This window comes from Archocentrus centrarchus, chromosome 7 (assembly GCF_007364275.1).
Source record: "Archocentrus centrarchus isolate MPI-CPG fArcCen1 chromosome 7, fArcCen1, whole genome shotgun sequence".
Classification (NCBI taxonomy): domain Eukaryota; kingdom Metazoa; phylum Chordata; class Actinopteri; order Cichliformes; family Cichlidae; genus Archocentrus; species Archocentrus centrarchus.
Genome location: NC_044352.1, coordinates 4,643,620 through 4,667,594, shown reverse-complemented (window position 1 = coordinate 4,667,594; position 23,975 = coordinate 4,643,620). Strand labels below are relative to the sequence as shown.

Sequence of the window (23,975 nt, the reverse complement as noted above, 5' to 3'; positions counted from 1 at the left end):
GGTTAGGTGTCCCCCTCGGTGCCGAAGAGAGGTCCGGGCGATGCCACAGCGTAGGAAGGGCCGCAGTATTGCTGTATGTACACAAAACACGGCGACAACGGAATTTTCATGTTTCCGGTGTTGTGCCAAAAAGTGATTTCCGATTTTATTTTTTATTTTTTTACTGTATTATCTTTCTTATATCGGTAAATAGACTGTGGCGCACAGGATTTATGAAGGGCTTATATATAAAATGAAGAAATGACTTGTTTTGCAAATATATTTATGACTGCATTACTGTATCAGCATTATAATCAGTCCAGTCGTTTTTGGCTACCCTTTATAGAACTATAATGTTACATTTGTTGCAATTTCTGCAGCCCTCTTGGCAGATCTCTCAGGAAAAAAGACATTTTTAATGTCAATGATAATTTTTACCTTCATTAATAAAGAATATATGAAAGGCACTTTGCCAAGAAGTGATTGCAGCTTCTACCTGTGACAGGAGTGTTGTTTCTCGCTCAGAATGACATAATATCATTCACGAGAGATGTGTTTGACACAGATGTTTCACAGATGTTAGGCCAAAAATTAATCTACAGCCATTTAAATACAACCAATAATTTTTTGGGGGGAAATACTGGAAATCATTTTTTTGGAACAACACGGCATATCTCTAAAACTCTTCAAACGTCCCCGATGACACCGGGAAAAGTCACTAAATTTGATGCTGGTCACTTTTTGGACAAAAAAAAAAAGTCACTAGGGGGGTCTGAAAAGTCCAAGCGATAAAGTCACTAAGTTGGCAACACTATCTGCCGGTGTTGCCAAAAATTGCAGCTTCTACCATGTGACAGGAGTGTTATTTATGACTCAAAATGAGTTGACATCATTCATGAGAGATAATATTCGAGATATGCTTGACAGACCATACGTCAGCAAGTAATTTACAACTATATAAATACCAGCAATCATTTTTTTGGAAAATACTGGAAATCATTTTTTGGCACAAGACCCGCTATTCAGATGATACAGTGGTATGCAAATGTTTGGCCACCCCTGATAATTGTCATGATTTTCCTTTATAAATCATTGGTTGTTCAGATCAGCAGTTTCAGTTAAATATATCATAAAGCAGATGAACACAGGGATATTTGAGAAGTGAAATAAAGTTTACAGGATTTACAGAAAGTCTTCAATAATTATTTAAACAAAATTAGGCAGGTGCATAATTTTGGGCACCCCAACAGAAAATTTCATCAATATTTAGTAGATCCTCCTTTTGCAGAAATAACAGCCTCTAAACTCTTCCTATAGCTTCCAATGAGAGTCTGGATTCTGGTTGAAGGTATTTTGGACCGTTCTTCTTTACAAAACATCTCCAGTTCAGTCAGGTTTGATGGTTTCTGAGCACGGACAGCCCGCTTTAAATCCCACCACAGATTTTCAATAATATTCAGGTCTGGGACTGAGATGGCCGTTCCAGAACGTTGTACTTGTTCCTCTGCATAAACGCCTCAGTAGATTCTGAGCAGTGTTTAGGGTCGTTGTCTTGTTGAAGTATCCAGCCCCGGCACAACTTCAACATTGTCACTGATTCTTGAACATTGTTCTCAAGAATCTGCTGATATTGACTGGGATCCATGTGACCCTCAACTTTAACAAGATTCCCAGTACCTGCACTGGCCCCACAGCCCCACAGCATGATGGAACCACCACCAAATGTTACTGTGGGCACCAAGTGTTTGTCTTGGAGTGCTGTGTTCTTTTCCCACCATTCATACCGCCCCTTGTTATGTCCAAATAACGCAGTTTAGTTTCATGAGTCCACAGCACCTTATTCCAAAATGAAGCTGGCTTGTCCAAATATGCTTTAGCGACTCTGTTTGTGGTGTGTGTGCAGAAAAGGCTTCTTCTGCATTACTGTCCCATACAGCCTCTCCTTGTGCAAAGTGCGCTCAATAGTTGAATGATGCACAGTGACACCATCTGCAGCAACATGATGTTGTAGGTCTTTGGAGCTGCTCTGTGGGTTGACTATGACTGTTCTCACCATCCTTCTCCTCTGCCTATCTGAGGTTTTTCTTGGCCTGCCACTTCAGGCCTTAACTAGAACTGTGCCTGTGGTCTTCCATTTCCATACTATGTTCCTCACAGTGGAAACTGACAGCTGAAATCTCTGAGAGAGCTTTTTGGATCCTTCCCCTAAACCATGTACATTTTGCGTACATGCAGTGCAATACAATGTTTTAATGGATAGGCAAGAGTATATTTACTACCAAGATATCCAGAATTTTTCAACACCGGGATGTGTTTTTAATACTTCCTATTACATTAAAATACCACCAAACCAGGAGAAATTAAATGTCATGAAAAAATATCAACATTTTCTTTGTACACTTTTGGGGAGGGGGTCTGAAAAAGAGTAATCTTTGGAAAATGTTGATAATTGTGAATGACCCCTTAATGTGCTGGAAAATCATGAAAATTGACCTTGGAAGTGCTTAAAAGGTGCTTGAATTTGATCCTGGAAAAGGTGTACGAACCCTGGGACTCAAGCTGCTCAGCAGGCGTGGGTCTTCTTTGTTGTATTTTTGATTTCATGATGCTCCAGATGTTTTCAGTTGGTGAAAGGTCTGGACTGCAGGCAGGCCAGTTCAGCACCTGGACTCTTCTACTATGAAGCCGTGCTGTTGGAATAGATGCGGTGTGCAGTTTAGCATTGTCTTGCTGAAACATGCAAGGCCTTTCCAGAAAAAGATGTCTGGATGGGAGCATGTGCTTCTCTAAAGCCTGTCTGTATCTTTTATCACTGATCAAGCAGGCTGCCAGTTCCATAGGTGCTAATGCACCCCCCACCCCCCCACCCCCACCCACCCCCTCCCCAAATACTATGAGAGATGCAGGCTTTTGAACTGAGTGCTGGTAACAAGTCAGATGGTCTCTCTTCTTTTCAGGGGATGTGTTTTCCACTTTGCCTCAGTCCATTTTAAATGAGCTTTGGCCCGGAGAAGACAGCAGTGTTTCTGGATTATGTTCACATATGGCTTCTTCTTTGCATAATAGAGATTTAACCTACATAACCAAAGAAGCGTCTCGACTTCTTTGGAGTTGAGGTTGAAAAAAGTCTCAGGTTGTCTGTTTAACAGGCCTGAACACGACATCTCAAAGCGTGCAGTTTACATGTACAGTACAGGCACATAAAAGCTTACAAGTTTCAGACTTTGCGGAGTTTTTTTTTTTCTGAAATCTCTCCTGTGAATGCAGAGATGAAACCTTCCTCTACAGCGCCGTCGCTTTGAGATTTGTCATGCAGAAACTTCTTTTTGTGTCGCTGCATGCCTATTTTCAGTTCACTGACTTTCTGAAGGCACCATTTCCGTCTGTGGCTCCATATCTCTGCTGCTGCGTGGTTTCAAAATGAAACAGAGTGTGTATGAGTTTGTGTCAAATGGATACTCAGGCCTCCTTCACACTTTGTGAAGAAGTACTGAGTCCTAACACCTCAGCTGATTGTCTGCCTTCTGCATTAACTGTCCTTTTTTTGGTTACTCTTTCTGTGTTTGCTAGCTTGTTGGCTTGCAGGCTCTATGGGGTGTCACTGACCATGGCTCCAATTACCAAGGTCAAAATTTATAAAGAGTTTAAATTGATGTGGGTCAGAGTAAAATTTTCTGAAGACCTTCTGGGACTTGAGTTTGACACATTGATTTAAGAAAGTGTGTGCTCCTTCTTTTGCCTCCGTTTTCCAATAAAATCAAATCCAGGCTTAAAGAAAACCACTGTTCTAAACAGCTGATATTTACTAGGAAAATGTGAGTTTGTGCACTGAGTACATTTTCTCCCCCTCCTCTCAGTACGCGGACCAGTCTCTTATGAAGTCGGCCATCAAGACGTCAGAGGAGTCGTGGATCGAGCAGCAGATGCTGGAGGACAAGAAGAGGGCGACGGACTGGGAGGCCACCAACGAGGCCATTGAGGAGCAGGTGGCCCGAGAGTCTTACCTGCAGTGGCTGCGGGACCAGGAGAAACAGGCCAGACAGGTCAGCACGGGGGAGCTGGGACATGAATATTCACTCAAGATTATTTGACGGGAAACTGCATTCACTTATTAAACATTCAAGAAAAACCTGTTGCTTTGACAGAGGAATTACTTAAACCCTCCACCCATTTTCTTAACTGTTTATGTATGTGGTGGGTTTGCTGTAATGTTTTGATGTTTTCAAAACATACAAACAGCGATGAATCGGGTTGAAGCAATTTATCAAAAAAGAGAGCGAGGTGACGTGTCCAGCTACACCCCAACAATAGTCTTTTTTTCAATTCAATTCAGTTTTATTTATATAGCACCAAATCACAACAAACAGTCTCCTCAAGGCACTTTGTATTGTGGGTAAAGACCCTACAATAATACAGAGAAAACCCAACAGTCTAAACGACCCCCTGTGAGCAGCACTTGGTGACAGTGGGAAGCAAAAACTCCCTTTTAACAGGAAGAAACCTCCAGCAGAACCAGGCTCAGGGAGGGGGGGGTCATCTGCTGTAACCAGTTGGGGGTGAGGGGAGAGAGACAGGACAAAAGACATGCTGTGGAAGAAAGACAGATTAATAATAACTAATGGTTAAATACAGAGTGAAGTATAAACGGAGTAAATAAGGTGAATGACAAGAAACAATGCATCATGGGAACCCCCCAGCAGCCTAGGCCTATAGCAGCATAACTAAGGGAGGGTTCAGAGTCACCTGATCCAGCCCTAACTATAAGCTTTATCAAAAAGGAAAGTTTTAAGCCTAATCTTAAAAATAGAGAGGGTGTCTGTCTCCTGAATCCAAGCTGGGAGCTGGTTCCACAGAAGAGGCTCCTGAAAGCTGAAGGCTCTGCCTCCCATTCTACTCTTAAGTATGCAGTCTGCAACCACTTTCAGCATGAAGGAAAGCATCTTTTTAGCTGTGTTTGACTTTCTTATATTATATGACACTTCACTCAGTGATTATCGAGTTACACATAAATGGCAGGCGTATGGGAACATGTTGGTGCAAGACTAACGTTAAACAGACGAATAGAGAGGACTTTTGTGCTAATATAGGATGAACCCAAGGTTGTCTTTTCTTTTGTAGAGGAGACTTAACAGCAAGATTTCTGTCAGATCCAATAAAATCTTCTGACTCCTCACCTTTACTGCCGTGTCTGACACGGACTGCTTTGAAAATGTCTAAATCCCTCCAGTTTCATAACCAATCACATTTCTTGGAGACGAGTAACGTGAGAGCACGATTCGCAATGCTGCCGTCGCTATCGCGTCCTGTGTGTTCGGTTTCACCTCAGTGGCGATGCGGCCCATTTGTCGCTGTCGTTTGTCGCTCCCCGTGTGTCGAGCCAATAAGCCAGCAGTCTGAGAGCGAAGTGCTCTGTTGGGGTGATATGGGACTATGAGGTCTTTGAGATAAGATGGTGCCTGATTATTTAAGACCTTGTATGTGAGGAGAAGGATTTTAAATTCTATTCTAGATTTAACAGGGAGCCAATGAAGAGAAGCCAATATGGGAGAAATCTGCTCTCTCTTTCTAGTCCCTGTCAGTACTCTAGCTGCAGCATTTTGGATCAGCTGAAGGCTTTTCAGGGAGCTTTTAGGACAGCCTGATAATAATGAATTACAATAATCCAGCCTAGAAGTAATAAATGCATGAATGAGCTTTTCATCATCACTCTGAGAAAGGATGTTTCTAATTTTAGAAATATTGCGCAAATGCAAAAAAGCGGTCCTACATATTTGTTTAATATGTGCATTGAAGGACATATCCTGGTCAAAAATGACTCCAAGATTTTTCTTTTTTAATTTATTATCTGGTTTTCATTATCACTAGAACCCATAATTGGAAGTAAAATCTGATTAATTGCTCAGTCCTCGGTGACCCAAACCATACCAGCAAAATCAAACCCACTTACTGTAGGGGTTAATCAGGTTTTTCCCTTTAATTTCTTACTGCTTATTAATGTGCTGGTTTTAAACACTGATGCTTTTGTTATTTGTATTCTCGATGCCACGCAGATTTTTATCTCAACCAGGATGAAACAGACTAAATATTCTCACTAAACTAAAGGCCAAGAAGCCAGAGAAGAGAGAAAAATCATAAGCTGAGGAGCCCAAGTACCCTTTATTTATTATTTAATTCACTCTGACACGCCCTGTGTTTGGTTTGCACGCTCTCCTTGTGCTCGTCCTGGTTCTCCAACATGAACACATGCTTGTAAGTGCAGCCCGTGTCAACCCACTTCTGCACTACGATAGTCCAGAGTCAGATTTAAAAGAACAAAGATAAGGATGCTGGGTAAGCTAATTTGCCAACTGCTGCTCAGCACTGGTTTGTTTTATACTGCAACATCACAACTAAATTAAGAAGAAGCAAAAATGAAAGCTGCGAGCGGTATGCAGAAAACCTGCGAGCTACTTAAATCTGGAAGGTTTCTTGTAAACTGCAGGCTGACAGCAGCCACCTTCCCTTTTTCCAGCAGTAATATCTGCAGCATTCAGGAGAAAGTTTAAGGACAAGCACAACATTTATTACGCTGACAAGAAATTATGCTAGATTCTGATCGATTAAGCTAGTGATATATAAAGTAATTCAATTGATTCAATGTAAAACTGAAGAAGGAGCCAGTTAAAGTTTGATCTACTGGTCCAGTGATTTTTTTTTTTTTTTTAAAAAGCATTGCCCTGATGTCTTCAACAAATAGCCAGTGGGATTTTTTGATTTTGATTATGGTGAAAACCAAAAACAAGCTCTGTCTGTTTTACATGGTCCTGCTAAATAAAGGCCTTAAAGGCTTATCCTAAAAACATTCATTTTGAATGGAAGTAACTGTCAAACTGTGCTGGTGCAAAAAAAGCCTACGTCAACAACCCCGATCGTCTTCTGTTTCAGCCCCGTAAGGCCAGCGCCACCTGCAGCTCGGCAACGGCGGCAGCTTCCAGCGGACTAGATGACTGGAGCGCTCGGTCACCACGGCAACGTGACTCCGACCCCTCCCACTCCGAACTCACCACTGCCCCATCGACCAACAACAAGCCCCCTTCACCCGCCGGAGCCGCCCTCATCCTGAGCAAACCCCCCTCCCCCTGCGCCCCAGGTAACACACACACACACACACACACACACACACACACCCTGAGCCCTGAGTCCTCACACTAACATGTACTGATGTGATTTATGGGGACATTTGTTTTGCTCCTGACTGTATGTATCTGGGCCTGTGCAGGTCCCAGTAATCAGAGTCGTCACCATTTGGAGTACAGAGCCATCATGCAGGAGATGTCACCTACAGCATTCGGTAAGGCTCACACACACCTGTGGTTCTGTCTGAGGACCCGAGGCTGGATTAGTCTGTCAGAGCCCTAAAACAGCCCTAGTGAGGTCCAGACAGCATGTTCAATTCAATTCAATTTCAATTCAGTTCAATTCAATTTTATTTATATAGCGCCAAATCACAAAAAACTGTCGCCTCAAGGCGCTTTGTATTGTGGGTAAAGACCCTACAATAATACAGAGAAAACCCAACAGTCAAAACGACCCCCTATGAGCAGCACTTGGCGACAGTGGAAAGGAAAAACTCCCTTTTAACAGGAAGAAACCTCCAGCAGAACCAGGCTCAGGGAGGGGCAGTCATCTGCCGCGACCGGTTGGGCTGAGAGGAAAGAAAGACATGCTGTGGAAGAGATTAATATCAATTAATGATTAAATGCAGAGCGGAGTATAAACAAAGTAAATAAGGTGAATGAGAAGAAACAGTGCACCATGGGAACCCCCCAGCAGCCTAGGCCTATAGCAGCATAACTAAGGGATGGTTCAGGGTCACCTGATCCAGCCCTAACTATAAGCTTTATTATAAAGGAAAGTTTTAAGCCTAATCTTAAAAATAGAGAGGGTGTCTGTCTCCCGAATCCAGGCTGGAAGCTGGTTCCACAGAAGAGGCGCCTGAAAGCTGAAGGCTCTGCCTCCCATTCTACTCTTAAGTATCCTAGGAACCACAAGTAAGCCAGCAGTCTGAGAGCGAAGTGCTCTGTTGGGGTGATATGGGACTATGAGGTCTTTGAGATAAGATGGTGCCTGATTATTCAAGACCTTGTATGTGAGGAGAAGAATTTTAAATTCTATTCTAGATTTAACAGGGAGCCAATGAAGAGAAGCCAATATGGGAGAAATCTGCTCTCTCTTTCTAGTCCCTGTCAGTACTCTAGCTGCAGCATTTTGGATCAGCTGAAGGCTTTTCAGGGAGCTTTTAGGACAGCCTGATAATAATGAATTACAATAGTCCACCCTAGAAGTAATAAATGCATGAATTAGCTTTTCAGCATCACTCTGAGAAAGGATGTTTCTCATTTTAGAAATATTGTGCAAATGCAAAAAAGCGGTCCTACATATTTGTTTAATATGTGCATTGAAGGACATATCCTGGTCAAAAATGTCTCCAAGATTTCTCACAGTGTTACTGGAGGCCAAAGTAATGCCATCCAGAGTAAGTATCTGGTTAGACACCATGTTTCTAAGATTTGTGGGGCCGAGAACAAGAATTTCAGTTTAATCTGAATTTAGAAGCAGGAAATTAGAGGTCATCCAGGCCTTAATGTCTTTAAGACATTCCTGCAGTTTAACTAATTGATGTGTGTTCCCACTTTGTAAAAATGCTCCCACTTCTACATGTCCCGTTTAGGCTGCAAAAACTTCTTTCTTGAGTCAAACCTCATAGACTCCCATGTTAAAAATGTCCAACATTACAGCAGAAATAAACATGTTTACAGCCTCATACTCACGTTTATTCATGACAACAATATGTTTTGTTTTTGTTTGTTTTTTTAATATCTCCCCCACATGCATTTTGTTCAGGCTTAAAGTTTGGGGGCACGGCTGCTTTAATTGCTAGCTGTCTTCTAGGCCTCACCTCCGCTAACCGGAGTTACTGACCTTTACCTCTTTAAGCATATTTAATGACATTATCTGAAAAATAGTATTACTTTAGAAGGCTGTGATAATAGCATAAAACAGGGACATACGCACTGTGACATATTTGGATTTGAGGGTGCAGATACCTGCTAATTATTAGCAAACTAATAAAACACTAGAAACTGAATTGTCAAGACTGAAATGCAGACTTCTTGGATGGGCTATACTTCACAGCAAGTCATAGTTTTTGTTGGCCGATTTAATTAAAAAAGCTCCAAAAGCACGGACACAGTAAAGAGGTCCAGTTCAGGGACGGCTATTCGCTATAGTTCCCTGTGTCGGGACACCTGTCAGTCACAGTGGCCATGCAGCTGCAGCTCAGGGGTAATCCACTGATCGGATTGGTTGGGGGTTTGATCCCCGGCTCCTCTGGTCTGTATGAAGTACAAGGGCAAGATACTTGAGTTTGCCCCAATGCATTTATTGGAGTGTGTGCAAATAAATCTACTTCTTCATCTTAAATATCTGCCCTTTTATACAGGTGCTGGTCATAAAATCAGAATATCAAGAAAAAGTTTATTTATTTCAGTAATTCCATTCAAAAAGTGAAACTTGTATATTATATTCATTCATTACACACAGACTGATATATTTCAAATGTTTGTTTCTTTTAATTTTGATGATTATAACTGACAACTAATGAAAAACCCAAATTCAGTATCTCAGAAAATTAGAATATTACTTAAGACCAATAGAAAAAAAGGATTTTTTAGAAATGTTGGCCAACTGAAAAGTGTGAACATGAAAAGTATGAGCATGAAAAGTATGAACATGAAAACTATGAGCATGTACAGCACTCAGTACTTAGTTGGGGCTCCTTTTGCCTGTATTGCTGCAGCAATGCGGCGTGGCATGGAGTCGATCAGTCTGTGGCTCTGCTCAGGTGTTATGAGAGCCCAGGTTGCTCTGATAGTGGCCTTCAGCTCTTCTGAACTGTTGGGTCTGATGTATCACATCTTCCTCTTCACAATAGCCCATAGATTTTCTATGGGGTTAAGGTCAGGTGAGTTTGCTGGCCAATTAAGAACAGGGATACCGTGGTCCTTAAAGCAGGTACTGGTAGCTTTGGCACTGTGTGCAGGTGCCAAGTCCTGTTGGAAAATGAAATCTGCATCTCCATAAAGGTGGTCAGAAGCAGGAAGCATGAAGTGCTCTAAAACTTCCTGGTAGACGGCTGCATTGACCTTGGACCTCAGAAAACACAGTGGACCAACAGCAGCAGATGACATGGCACCCCAAACCATCACTGACTGTGGAAACTTTACACTGGACCTCAGCCAACGTGGATTCTGTGCCTCTCCTCTCTTCCTCCAGACTCTGGGATCTTGATTTCCAAAGGAAATGCAACATTGACTTTGATCAGAGATTATAACTTTGGAGCACTCAGCAGCAGTCCAGTCCTTTTTGTCTTTAGTCCAGGCGAGACGCTTCTGACGCCGTCTCTTGTTCAAGAGTGGTTCGACACGAGGACTGCGACAGCTGATACCATGTCTGCGCGTGGTGGTTCTTGAAGCTCTGACTCCAGCTGCAGTCCACTCTTTGTGAATCTCCCCCACATTTTTGAATGGGTTTTGTTCCACAGTCCTCTACAGGGTGCAGTTATCACTATTGCTTGTACACTTTTTTCTACCACATCTTTTCCTTCCCTTCGCCTCTCTATTAATGTGCTTGGACACAGAGCTCTGTGAACAGCCAGCCTCTTTAGCAATGACCTTTTTGTGTCTCAATGTTGAACCTTTTCACAATATTCTAATTTTCTGAGATACTGAATTTGGGTTTTTCATTAGATGTCAGTTATAATCCTGATTGGGTAGTGATAGCTAGTTAGTTATGTTATTAGCTAGCTTTAGCTGCTAACATCCACCTGCTTGAAATGGTCACTTCTGGCTTAAAAAAACAAACAATGTTGAGGCTTCTAAATGCAGTCCAGAATCCAGTGGGGGACATTACAAATGCTGTAGTTCTGATTTTGCAAAGATATCGATACACACACAGTAGCTGAGAGTCACTTTGTTTACAGTGAGGCAGGCAGGAAGCAGCTGAGCAGGGTGTGTGAGAGTGTGTGTGTGAGGTTATCTGAGGTCGTACAGGCTGTTGTTGCTCTGAGAAAGCACAGTCAGTTTCATTGTTGTTGTTGTCGGTGCTGTGTGTAACAGTTTTTATCACGTGTTTAGAGCACAGAACTGAATGCTGGAGTTTTTATCAAAGTACAGGACAATATTTAACTCATCAGGATGTCTCTGTCTGTCTCATCACCAGCCGCCACTTAAATAGTGTTTTCTTCTTGGGATATAACCCTCAGTTAGCACCCGGACTCCTGCATCCATGAGCACACAGGCTTTAACCAGCTCCCCTGATCCTGCTTTGGCTGTCAGTTAGGTTTATTATTTAAATCAATAATGCACATTTAAAAACAACGACAACTAATTATGACATGCTGTCCAATCATCTGTTAAGCAAGCAGCCATTTAAAAGACACAGAAACAGTAAAAGTAAAAGCAGGACCGCTTTGTTGAGTCATTCATTTGTACCATACACCTAACACACAGTTCAGTTGTTGTTTAGCAGTAAGTTCAGGTTTTGGTCCAGAAGGCACCAGCAGCACAAACATGGTGGGGAGGTTTCAAAACTAGCTTTTAGAAAGAAGCATCTACTTTACACTTAAAATGGCCCCTAAATATCCAAATGGATAAATTTCTGGGTTTGTGCCTGAAGACTTGTCAGACCTGGCAGCTGTGACTGGGAAGGGGGATAATTCACACTATAATGTCATATAGAGCCATCCACCCACTAGAAGCTCAGGTAGATCAAACAGACAGGCAGATCGTTGACTGAGTGATAGCTTTTCAAAAACACATGTGTGAGAGAGTCACTGTCCCCTGTCCTTTCAGCTTGCATTGAACATATGGAAATGTAATCAGTTGGCTTCAACTGGGACCAAAAAGCATTCTCATCCAATTCAGGGTTGAGGGGGGGGGCTGGAGTCTATCCCAGCTGTCAAGAGGCAAGAGACAAGATACACCCTGGACAGGTTGCCAAGCTGTTCCAGAGCTTATGCCTACACATAACCATTCACACTCACATTCACCACAGAGCCTAACCCTATGCATGTCTTTGGACTGTGGGAGGAAGCTGGAGCACCTGGAGAAACCCCACACAGATATGGGAAGAACATCCAAACGCCACACAGGAAGGCCCCAGGTGGAAGTTGAACCCAGGACATTCTTGCTGTGAGGCGACACTGCCTACCTAGTTTATGTGCCCTTCTTTTATTTCAGTGCAGTATAAGAATCTCTGCTGTATTTTGCAGTGTCATTGTGAGAGGGGTGGAGCACAGCAAAAGAAGATATTGACTAGAGCTTGTTAGTATTCTCCAAGTTTATCGAGAGAAATGAGTTTAAATCAAAAGATGGAGAGACAGCATCTACTAGAAGCAGCTAAAGTAGCAGAAACTTCAGTGATGTATTTGTTTCACCAGTTTCTCCTCGGTTTGCTGAACAAAGCAAACAGTGTAACTGAGAGCAGAGGAGAGAATCCGATTCAACTATTAATGTGGAAAGTTATACAGTCCACACTCATTATGTTAAAATAACACTAATGCACATAAATTACATACCTACCAGGTTTAACTCAAGAGGGCCTATTCAGCTTTTCCTAGACTTGACTATAACTCATTAGTCTATTTGTAAGTTGATCAAAAGCTTCCTAACACGTGTTAATGAGTTTAAACTAGAGCTGGGCAGACAACTGACCACTCCCAAAAGCCGTTAAACTGGCAGATACTTGAGTGGCGCCTTTGTTTGACCAGTTTCTCATTGGCTTTACATGCTCAACAAAGCAGTTTAACAGTGTAACAGAGAGCATAGAAATTAATGCAGATATTCATGTGAATAAATATAAAGTAGAGACTCACTGACCTATTCAGCTTTTCTTGAATAGGTCCACTTTAAATATGCTTGTTAGCATATTCTGTTTATCTAAAGCTTTTCAATGTGTTAATTAGTTTAAACTCGATGGCCAGACTGACTGACTGCTCCTAAAAGCAGTTAATCAACACTTTAGTATCATTGTCATCATTTCTCCTCACCTGTTTAGCATGCTGAAGAAAACGGTGTAACTGAGAGCAAGGGAGAGAAAGTTATGCAACCATTAATAAGAGCAAATATATGGCAGAGACTCGCTGTGCTGAAATAAAACTAGTGCACATAAATTGAGCAAATGGAAAAAAAAATGGTGTCAATTTTTAGTGTCGTGTTCATTTGAGACTTGAGCTCTGAAATTGTGCTATCTTCTTCAAACCAGCAGCAGGTTTTCACTGACCGTGTGCCTCCTGCCCCATTTTAATCGTTACCTGATTAGATAAAATCCCCAAATGATTATACATACTGAAAAATACCTTTTTATTTTAGTCTAAAATCTCACTGCCTACTGCTGTGCTTCTATATCACCACCTCCAGGTTTTCTGACAAGTTCACAACTAAATTTAGGGACTTCAGTGGTTCAGAAGCTGCAGCCCAATCACAATTGCAGACATTAAAGACATAAATGAAAAAGTGCTCGATAACAACAGCACTCAAGCCCCCACAACATACAGGTGACACATGCCAGGATTTGTTTTCCAGACATGAGATGTCCTGATTATATAAGAATTATCCACTTTTGATCAGCATCAGTTTATGGTTTTCCTGGTCAGCAAATTCTATTAAGTTTGCAACACAACTACAAAAAAGAAAAATACCATGAAGTTGAAATACTCTCCACAAGTGAACGATGCCAAAGAAGCAGTTTGTGCCTGCCAACATCAAACTACTCAAAATATAACCATTGTAATCCTTTCCTATAAATGTGTTTAAAAACTCAGGATTCAATCGCTGCCTAAATTTTTACATTCAGTTAAAGCCTAAATATAGCTGATAGACCAGCAGCCGGGCCCAGGTTTGATTAACGGGGACGTCTTCGGCCTTTCTCAGAGCTGATAACAAACCGTTATCAAAAGCTTCCCAACACGTGATAATTAGTTTAACACCAAGGATGAATAGACAGAGACTGAGCCCCACGCCCCAAAAAACAAAGCATGGAGACACTGTGAACTGTAACTGTCACTGAGAGCAAATTACAGTACGCTCTCACTGCTGAGATCAAATGAGTGCACGTGATTTAGTAAATACCAATTAAATCATTTTCAGTGTCCATATGGAGTCTTCAGCCTGATGTTCTCATGGAAGAACACCACAGAACGTTCACAGTTTTGTTTTCAGAGCCCAGTGCTTAGTCCCCCAGTTCATCCTTTAACTGGATGAATAAATTCCAGTTAACCGTACTCAGAAATGCTTCATTATTTTAGGCAGGAACAGATATCACCGCCATTGCTCTGCATCACCTCCTTCATATTTTCTGACACTTTCACATCAAACTTTAGGGGATTTTATTTGCGGCAGTGGTTCAGAGGTTGCTTCAGGCGCTTGTTCATGCTCAGCAGGTCTGCAGGATAAGCTTTTTAAAACTCACACAGTACAGCACATGGGCTCATGGTGTGCGTGGATGATTGTTCTATCGACTAAAGGTTGGTCCATTTTTGGCACCTTCTTCCTGCAATATCACCAAATGATGAGATGATTATTTGAACTTTTACTGAGAACATTTGAACTCAAATCCACCCGACTCCAAATGCCCTTCAGCTGGCTTCCTGAAGCTGGCAAATCAGAAGAAAGCGAGACTTATTTACTCATTTAATGAAGTGGGGCTCTGTAGGGTTTGATTAATCTGAACTGCAGTGTCCCTAAATAAAGCCACAGAGGTGGACGTGAGCAGAGTAGGTCCCCGTTTTAAAAGTTCCTGTGTGTTTTTGTGTGTTTCAGGTCTTACGGACTGGGAGGACGATGAGATCCTGGCGTCGGTGCTAGCGGTCTCTCAGCAGGAGTACCTGGACAAAATCAAACACCAGAGCACCGGCATGCATCGAGAGAGGGAGCCATCGCCCGACAGCAGCTGATAGCCGGCCCGACACGCACAAAAGAAAAAAAACGCGCACACACACACAACAGCGACCTTTCACCCCCATCCCCCCCACTACTCTCCTGCCCACCTCTGACCCACCGAAGGAGATCGACCAGGGAAAAAATAAAAACATCCAACAAAGATGCACTTTTTTTTTTTTTTTTGTTCCTCATATCATCGGCTCATATCTTTCTCTATCTGTGTTCCGTCGACTCTCTTCCCTCCTTCCCGTCTCGCTTCCTCTTCCTTCCCTTTTTTGTCTTTTCGTTTCCTGGTTACCACTCGGACGGAGCGCGGTCTTAATGCTGACTCGCTGTCAGCTGTAATTTGTACTTCTTGACATTTAAACTTCATTCTGGGCAGCTTTGAATTTTAATCCTTGTGTTTAGGGATGTACCGAAGTATCGGCGAGACATCGGCATCGCCCGCCGCCCGCCTCGTTGACTGCCGTAAGACGATGCTCAGCGACAGCGGCGGGCGATGTTTGCGTGTTTGTTTCACTTCAGTTTCGTGCTGGCTAAATGTACAAAAAGTAGTGATATGAAAAGCTGAAAGACTTTAAATAATTCAGTGACTTTTTTTTATACAATGGTTTCTTTGCATAAAATAAAATAATAAATAAAAAACTCAATAAACAAACATTGGTATCAGTATCAGCTGTAGGAAAAATTGTTCTTGTAAACATTGGTATCGGCCCAGAATTTTGTAATCGGTACATTTCTGCTTTTCAGAATCAGGCTGTTAGCTCTGCAGCTAACATCATCATTGGTTTGAATGAAGAATGCTTATCAGAAGTGAAAAAAAAAAAAAAAGGCAGCCAGTAGGTTGTTCGTGTGTCAGCGTCCTGGAGGCTAATGCTATTACCTGAAGTCTTACACCGCTAACAAGCTACAGTTAGCTTAATTAAAGAAGGTGTTTGTTTTTTTTTCTCCCCGCTTAGCACACAGTATGCTAGTCAAAACAGTTTTTCGCCCTTTTGTTGCGCATGCTGGCAGCCATGTTGTGTCAGGGAATGATTTCGTTTTAAAAGTTTATCTTGCGAATCAGGACTCAAAACATTTAACATGTTAAGGCTAAATTAGCATGCTTATCAGTGAGCAGGCTATCACCTGAAGTCTTACTCTGTTTTAAGGCTAGGTCATTAGCAGGGCTGCTAATAAGCTGAGTCGCTGTTAGCTTAGCAACCAGTAGCAAAGTAGTTTCCCCCTCTGGCGGCTCTTTTGCGTGAGGATTGCTAGCCCCATAATAATCAGAGCTGATAATTGTGTTTAGGCTAAGTTATCCAAAGTCTTTAGCGAGCGAGCTATCACACAGAAAAGTCTTATTACATTTTAAAGCTAGCTAAGCTTACAGTTAGCTTGGCTGTGAAAAGCCAAACTACCCCCCCACTGCCCCCTGCCGCTACTGGTGGCCATTTTGTGTCAAGGCATTTATTTTCTAAAAAACAAACAAACAAACAAACAAAAAAAAGCCTCCAGCTTCATGGCCTGTAACACCCACCCATTCTTCCTTTTTGTCTTCCTCCTCCTTCTCCTCCTCCAGCATCATCATCATCATCTTCATTGGACTTATTTAGCTGCATGTTTAATTGACCACGACCAATATCATCATAGAGAAAAAGCGTCAAATAAAAAAAAAAAAAAAGGAGAGAAAAAATAGAGAATTGTCATACTTATCCTCTTAATGATTGATTACTGTTGTTATTATTAATAATATAAGTTTGTTTTGTTTTGTTTTATTTTATTTTCTTGTTTGGGATGAAATTTTTTTTCTTGGAATAAAAAGAGGAAAATGTTTCTGAAAAAAATGTGAGATTTGTATTCTTTCCTTCTCCTCCCTCTTCTATATCATTTCCTTTTCACAGAGGTGCAGCAGCAGCGCTGAAGGTCATTTTTTTTTATGTAACTGCACAACAGAGACAAGAGTGGAGGTCATATTCTGAAAAATAAAGTCAAAAGAAATCACAAATTTGATTCCAGATGTTAAACATGTGGTTTTACGATTCTGTGATAGACATGAATTAAAAACACAAAGTTAAATCGACAGAAGCAACACTGTGATTAAATCTGTAAGAGTAGCTGTTTCTGTTTGTCTTTTAGAAGCATGGACAGTGGTGAGAGGTGTTTAGATGTCATCTGAAGATGATGTGCTGTCGCTGTGGATTCATGCGTGGGGCTTGAACTCTGATCTAGGCTGACATGGTCAGAATAACTGGTGAAACTGAGATCTGTGAACTTTCTCCTGAATTTCTGCTTGTTTACCTTTCGGTGCTCGACATTTAGAGTTGAATGAGGAAAAACAGAAATGTATCAGAGTTGCATAAAGAGTGTTTTCAGAGGAGCTGATGTAGGAGCGAAGCTCCCTGTAGTTTACCCCCCCCCCCCCCCCCCCCCCCCCCCGGAGCTGCACAAATTCACCAAATCATGGAATGAATTAAATCTGTACAACCACAGTGTAGCAAAATCTGGTTCTCATCTTTCTGTGGGATTTTTTTCTCCATGGCCCTACAGGTCTGCTCCAAAAAAATAAAGTCAAAAGTCCACGTGGACCCTGTATGTTCAGTTTTCACCTCAATTTAACCAGAAACTTGGGTGAGAGTTTTTGCAGACTTCATTAAAAAATGGCCACTTTTAAAGTCTGGGTCTGTGTTATGGAAGAGAATGAGACACGGTTCTTGAAGGTGGTAGAAGTTTTAACTTCCAGATGACAAAAAGCTTTTAAGAAACATACTTTGAGGCAAACGCTTTAAGCAGCTTTAATTAGATATCTACATGCTGCTTTATGTGCAGGTGACCAGGCTCCAGCTTTAAAATACCTATGCCAAAACTTTGACTCCCCTTATTTTCACCCTGCAGGTAATTTAACCAGTAAAAGAAACTACTGAGTGAATGTTTTAGTCTAAAGCAACGGATTACATACATTTTTTAAATAAATGTATTGTCAGAATGCTGGCAGTGTGAGCAGCAGCAGCAGAGGTGTCCGCAAACTCCCTTTTCCCAAATGTGTCTGGTATTTGTATGCACACAGTTTTTATTTTCCTGTGACCATGAAATTAATTTTTAAAAAAATGTTTGCATCTCGAAGCACTCTTCATATTTCTCACCCTGCAGGCTGGTTTAAAGTCTTAAAGTTGAGCTTTTAGCTTCGTGCTGTAGGAAACGCAGTAAAATAAACTATTTTAAAATCAGACTTTATTTAGCTTATGGGATGATTTATGTTGCAAGTTTAGCTCAGACCTAAAGTTTTTAATAGATGCGATAAAGGGGCAGTTTGTGTTGCGTGTTTCTTGGCCTGATTCTTGGCAGTCGCTTGTCTTATTTTGATATTCTTGTAACTGTCGCAGTCACAGGAAAGCAGTTTATAAATACCTCAGTTATAATGAGGTGTGACAGTCAGCAGGTACCAGAGCTCGGTCACTTTGAGAGCGAACTGAAAGTAGGCGGCGCTCTGCGGGGTCGCTGGTTTCGGTGTGTGTGTGTGTGTGTGAGCGAGCGTGCATGTGTGAGAGGAAACTTCCCTGCTCTTTCCCGTCAAAGTATCAGGGCGCGCTTCCTCAGCTCGTTCGTTGAACTGAATTCTACGAATTCCTCTCGCGGGATTTGAATATTCATAAGCCCGCGACTTGAATGTGGCAGTTCAAAACATTAAGCACACGTCTGCAAACTGATTGGACAGTGAAATCGAGTGGGCGGGGCTAGCGTTAGTGTAGTATAAATACAGAAGAAAACATTGGAGTAGAGAACAGAGCGCGGTCGTCCCGGAGGGCGTCAGTTAGCAAGCAGGGTCTTTAAATCTACGAACGCGTTTTACTCACAGAAACAGGAAAAATCATTTTAACTATTTTCTTTACTGTTTTGGGTTTTTCTTTTTGCTTTACCTGGATTTTTAAAGCATAAAGCAGGAAGGAGTCGTAAGAAGACGGCAACGTTAGTCGATTAAAACGAAAAACAACTGATTTGAAGAGGTTTTTCGCCAACAGGAGTATGGATTTTACTAGCTTCAACTAAACGGAAAACTTTACAAAATGTTGGATAAGAGAGCCGTGGAGTTTGACCTGGAGGGAGAGGTCCGAGGGAAGAACGGTAAGAACCACAGTACGGTCAAATAAAAATGTGGCGCCGGGTCCAGTAAAGACTTGTTCAGGGCATTGAGCCGGTTTAAATCCTCTCCAAAACGCAGCCAGACTGCTTTGAAAAAGCAGCGACTTCAGCAGCCTGAGTTTCGCTAGGGTGCTGAACTTTTTGGAGGCGCTTCTGTGGTTTGTAGCAGTGAAACTTTAAAAAGGAAAAGCCGTTAAAACAGATAATTTGAAAACCCCGCTGGAAGTGTGTGAGCGCTGGGGAAATGCTGCATTAAAGTTTCCTGTTATTTCAGTTAGAGAAACACGGATATCAGACTCATTTTAAAACGAACTTATTTTTCTGTCCAGCGGTTTAAACCGTCTGGTGTTTTCAGTTTCCTTATGTTTGTGTTGTGGGTTTAGCTCATGTACGCTCCCTGAATGTGAGACATGTACTGATGTGACTGTTTTGCCCCCCTCAGTGAAGGAGCCCTTCCTCAGTCAGTATCGCTGCGGTCCTCTGCTCGGCAGCGGCGGCTTCGGCTCCGTGTTTTCAGGCCAGAGGCTCTCTGATGGACTACAGGTAACGACTACACACCTGTATATTTATCCATGCACGATTGATCTCAGTTTCAGAGGCTGTATTCAAAATGTGTCCACTGGCAACAAGCGGATATTTAATATTTTACTTCTTGTTTTTGTTTCTCCAGGTTGCCATCAAACAGATCTCTACTGACAGAGTTCAGAAGTGGACCAGACTGGTGAGTTATTTTTTTTTTTGTTTTTTTTAATTTCAGTGACACCTGTAAACACAGCTCAGGTTTAGCTCCGCCCCCTGCCGGTGGCTTAGGTGGACTGCAACCGCTGTGGGCGGTTTCTCCACGGAAATCTGTGGCGTCACGGTTTAGTGTTTTCCCACTATGACCACCTCTTTACTATTCATTGCAAATTCACATGGGTTTCCCCACTGCTACAAAAAACACCTGAAGCCACCTGCAGGCGAGGATTTGGGGCAGAAAAACACCAGGCCAGAGTTTCTGTTTTTAAAACCACATGTGTGACTCATAAAGTCCTGAAAACATCAGCGTTTAATTTACATGTTGGTAATGAACATGCATACAGGGATTTCTGCTATGACTGTTATTTTAAAAAGGAGGTTAACTATGACTCTTCAGCAGCTTTGATCAGGGTTTTTTTTTTTTTTTTTTTTAAACTCAATCAATAGAAATAGAAAACGTCTCTCCACACACAACAGTAAATGGTCCTTGTTTTCCATTTTGTTTATATTAAAAAAAGATTATCTTGAACTCTTAATTATCACTTCAGTTGATCAATAATCAATTAATCTTCCTTTGTTTCCCCCAGCCAGATGAGGTCAACCCCGTTCCCATGGAGATTGCTCTGCTGCAGCAGCTGTCAGAGGACGGGGGCCACCCTGGGGTCATCCGCATGCTGGACTGGTTCGAGGTGGAGGGGCGGGGCTTCCTGCTGGTGATGGAGAGACCGCCGCACTGCCAGGATTTGTTCGACTTCATCACAGAAAGAGGAGCGCTTTCCGAAAGCCTCGCGCTCAGGTTTGTACTCCGGCCCGCCGCCTCTGATGAATCTGGTTACTGAGTTCCGCGGCATTCGCCTTTTCATTAACGTTGTGCTTCTTTGTTTTTCCCGGTAGGATTTTCCGTCAGGTCGTCGAGGCGGTGCGATTCATTCACTCCCGTGGCGTCGTGCACCTGGACATCAAAGATGAGAACATAGTGGTTGACACGAGGACGATGGACATCAAGATCATAGACTTTGGGTCGGGAGCGCTGCTGAAGGAGACGCTCTACAGAGAGTTCCAAGGTACCCCATCACCGCAAACTGATGTGTCCCCCCCTCAACAACCGCCCCTGTCGTGTTTCATGTTTTAACCCTCTCCTCATTTCCTGTGTCCTCAGGGACCCGGGTCTACAGCCCTCCTGAGTGGATCGCGGCTCAGTGCTACAAGGCCGTCCCCCTCACCGTCTGGTCTCTGGGAGTTCTGCTCTTCGACATGGTCTGCGGCGACATCCCCTTTGAACACGACGTGGAGATTTACAGGGCCACGCCCAGTTTCACCAGACGGGTCTCTAAAGGTGAGCATCAAGTTCTCCTCCACAGGCGTTTCTCCGGACTCAGAATGCCTGTGAGGTTCAGGGACGGAGTCATCTGACTGCCCCGAGTGTGTGGTCCCATTTTTCACCTCCTCTTTCTTTTTCCCACCAGGATGCCAGTCTCTGATTCGCTGGTGCCTCTCCTTCCAGGCTGAGGAGCGTCCCACTCTGGAGGAGATCTTGTTGCACCCGTGGATGAAGGCAGGAAAGGACAAAGAGGAGGAGGAGGAGAGGGGAGACCTGCAGGAGGAACACAGCTCCCTGCCCAGCCAGTCCCTGTGAAGGAGTGGGACTCTGGACTTAGAGGCACAGATCCAGATCTGTTTCCTGTTTCTCACATTAAACGTGGCGGCACACTCGTCGGCGGATGTTATTTATATCTGCTATTTATTGATTATTTATTTTGGTTCTGCGTCCATCCCGGCTGTTTCAGATCTGACTTTTAAAGAGACAGTTTGGATGGACAGTCGGCTCCCCCTACAGGACGGAAGTTACATGACATGAAGTAATCACAACACAAACGCTGCCATGGTCGAAGTCCTTGATCTGCAGCTCTTCTGATAATCTTTCGGGTCATTTGAAGGGACTCGGAGGACGACAAACACTGACTATTTTATTATATTTATTTTTGTCACGTGGCACAGAAGAAATTCGACACGACCACCTGCTGTTACTTTAGACACTGTGAAGCTGATTTTTTTTTTTTTTTTTTTTTGAAGGTTGTGGAGTTTGTTCTGCCTCATGTTTGATCTTAACACTGTTTTTGGTTTTTTTGTAACCAATACCTGTGACCTTTGACCCCCCCCCCCCCCCCCCCGCAGTCACACACTGTCATGTGTCGACTGAGTTTTAAAAAAGACAAAAATAATGAGTCACATGCTGAGTTTCAGGTTCGATTGTCAGTAAAGTTAAAATTCTTTGTTTTTAATCTGAAGGTGGTTTCACGGTGGGGATTTTTTTTTTCTTCGTTCCCCCACGTCCTGTTTTTTTTGGACGTGCCTCCTCCGTAGATACTTGTGTATTGTTCAGTTTTTCTACAGTGAAAGTGGCTCCTCGGGTCACTTGATTCAGTTTATTTACATTAAATAGAAATTTTGGATCAAAACAGAAATGATCTAATGTTTGAATAAAGGTTTCATTTGTTTTATCACATTGTGTCGTGATTTCTATCAAACTGCTGATCGAATGGGGAATATCCAAGTTTGTCTTCACTGTAACAGGAAAAAAAAAAAAACCTAAAAATACTGAAATGAAAAGCTGTATTTCAGACCAGGTTCCTAACAACCATAAAACAGAGTTCATGGTTTAGAAGAAAACTTTCATGATATTTATTTTGGCCAAATTAAAATTACAAATGCAGCTTTAAAAGTCAGACATGTAGAAATCCAGTTTTTTTGTTTGTTTGTTTTTTACTAATCTGAGCAGCTTTCATAGCACTACACTAACAATGAAGCTAATATCCTTTCATCAAACCAGACTTCATAATTCTGACAATTTCAGACTTGATATTCAGATCTTTGATCTCCTAAAAGTCATTTTCCTGGTTAAGTAAAAGTGAAATCTCTAACTCCACACGGAAAGGCCCGGGCGGATTCAAACCCAGACTTAATAGCTGTGAGGCAACAGTGCTAACCACCATGCCACCGTGCTGCCCAGAGGCAAATGTGTGATAAATTGACTGTTGACTCATTGGATGTCTTAAAATATTAATTACAGGTTAATTAAACTTATATGGAGTCAAATATAAAGTGAATGTTACCAGAAATAAAGGTTAAACGTCCAAATTGTGAGATTACAACTGAAAAAGAATAAAAGTATCAATCTGAAGTCAAATTTATCATTTTTAAAGATTAAAAAATTCCAAATTTAGAAGATTAAAAAAAAACAACCACTTTCCATTGATTCTGGTGCATTTGTAATGTCTTCCTGGTTAAAGTTAAATGAATGGGAAGAAAATAAAGCAGCAATTTGATCTGAAGTCACATTTTTAAGATGAGAAGTTTTGAAAAAAATCTCATAACTGACAAATCGACAAATGAAGACTTGATGAATGTGTCCTGTTGGTAAATGTTGTGCAGCCATTTTTACCTGCTTTGGTACAAATCGACCTCTTCACAGATGCTGTTGCAGGTAACCCGACGCTCAGCACAGCGTCTCCAGTCACACGTGCTCAGTGTGAACCTGCTCTCACCTGTGAAGAGAGCAGGGTGCCAGAGCTGGACCTGCTAGCTCTGGTAATAGATGCCAAACAGGCTGCACGGCGCTGGGCTGTAAGCACAACAGGTCCCACTAAAGGATATCAGGCCCTCACGCCAGTCTGTGTCCAGCACTTTGGTTAGAAACATGCACATGAGGAGCCCGCTGGAGGTCATTTTACAGTGACCATCCTGCTGATACCTGTCTACAACTGTCCAGCTTTCATCGTGTCTCCTGGTATCTACACTGCAGCTGAGGCTGTTCTGGGAACCTTCTCGTACAAGCATCTATAGATGTGCCATCCTGGACTACCTGAATGGGCTGCTGGTACCACATCATGCTACCAGCAGTGAGGAGGACACCAACAGAAAAATCAGTGAGGAAGGAAAAGGCGAGGGCAGCGGTCTGTGACCACCACCTGTTAAATCGTTCCTTCTTTGGGTTTCCTGTATAGCGCACCTGGTGTCACCTGACTCTAAAGCAGGTGAAATGGATTCACAGTGGTTTCTGATTTTCTGCTTCCTAACTGGACACACTGAGTTATGTGTAGTTGAGCTGAGTGAGAGTCAGAGTGCGACGATCGAGGGTTCCCTTCAGATTTTGAGGAGTGG

General features: G+C 42.4%; 2 protein-coding genes across 2 annotated transcripts in view; both read left to right on the top strand.

Annotated features, from left to right (window-relative positions):
- Nucleotides 1-15,101, top strand: part of otud5a (OTU deubiquitinase 5a) — a 42,719-nt gene extending 27,618 nt beyond the window's left edge. Inside the window, exons 6-9 of the mRNA XM_030734050.1 lie at nucleotides 3,837-4,022; nucleotides 6,904-7,108; nucleotides 7,238-7,309; nucleotides 14,838-15,101. Coding sequence (XP_030589910.1) covers nucleotides 3,837-4,022; nucleotides 6,904-7,108; nucleotides 7,238-7,309; nucleotides 14,838-14,971 — 597 coding nt within the window. The 3' untranslated portion in view covers nucleotides 14,972-15,101. The remainder of the gene's footprint in view (nucleotides 1-3,836; nucleotides 4,023-6,903; nucleotides 7,109-7,237; nucleotides 7,310-14,837) is intronic.
- A 3,632-nt stretch (nucleotides 15,102-18,733) lies between these two features.
- Nucleotides 18,734-22,295, top strand: pim2 (Pim-2 proto-oncogene, serine/threonine kinase). Its single transcript, XM_030733070.1, has 7 exons — nucleotides 18,734-19,058; nucleotides 19,519-19,619; nucleotides 19,747-19,797; nucleotides 20,402-20,610; nucleotides 20,709-20,878; nucleotides 20,974-21,150; nucleotides 21,281-22,295. The coding sequence occupies exons 1-7, from the start codon at nucleotides 19,001-19,003 to the stop codon at nucleotides 21,448-21,450; spliced, it is 936 nt and encodes a 311-aa protein (XP_030588930.1). The 5' UTR covers nucleotides 18,734-19,000; the 3' UTR covers nucleotides 21,451-22,295.
- The last annotated feature ends 1,680 nt before the right edge of the window (nucleotides 22,296-23,975 follow it).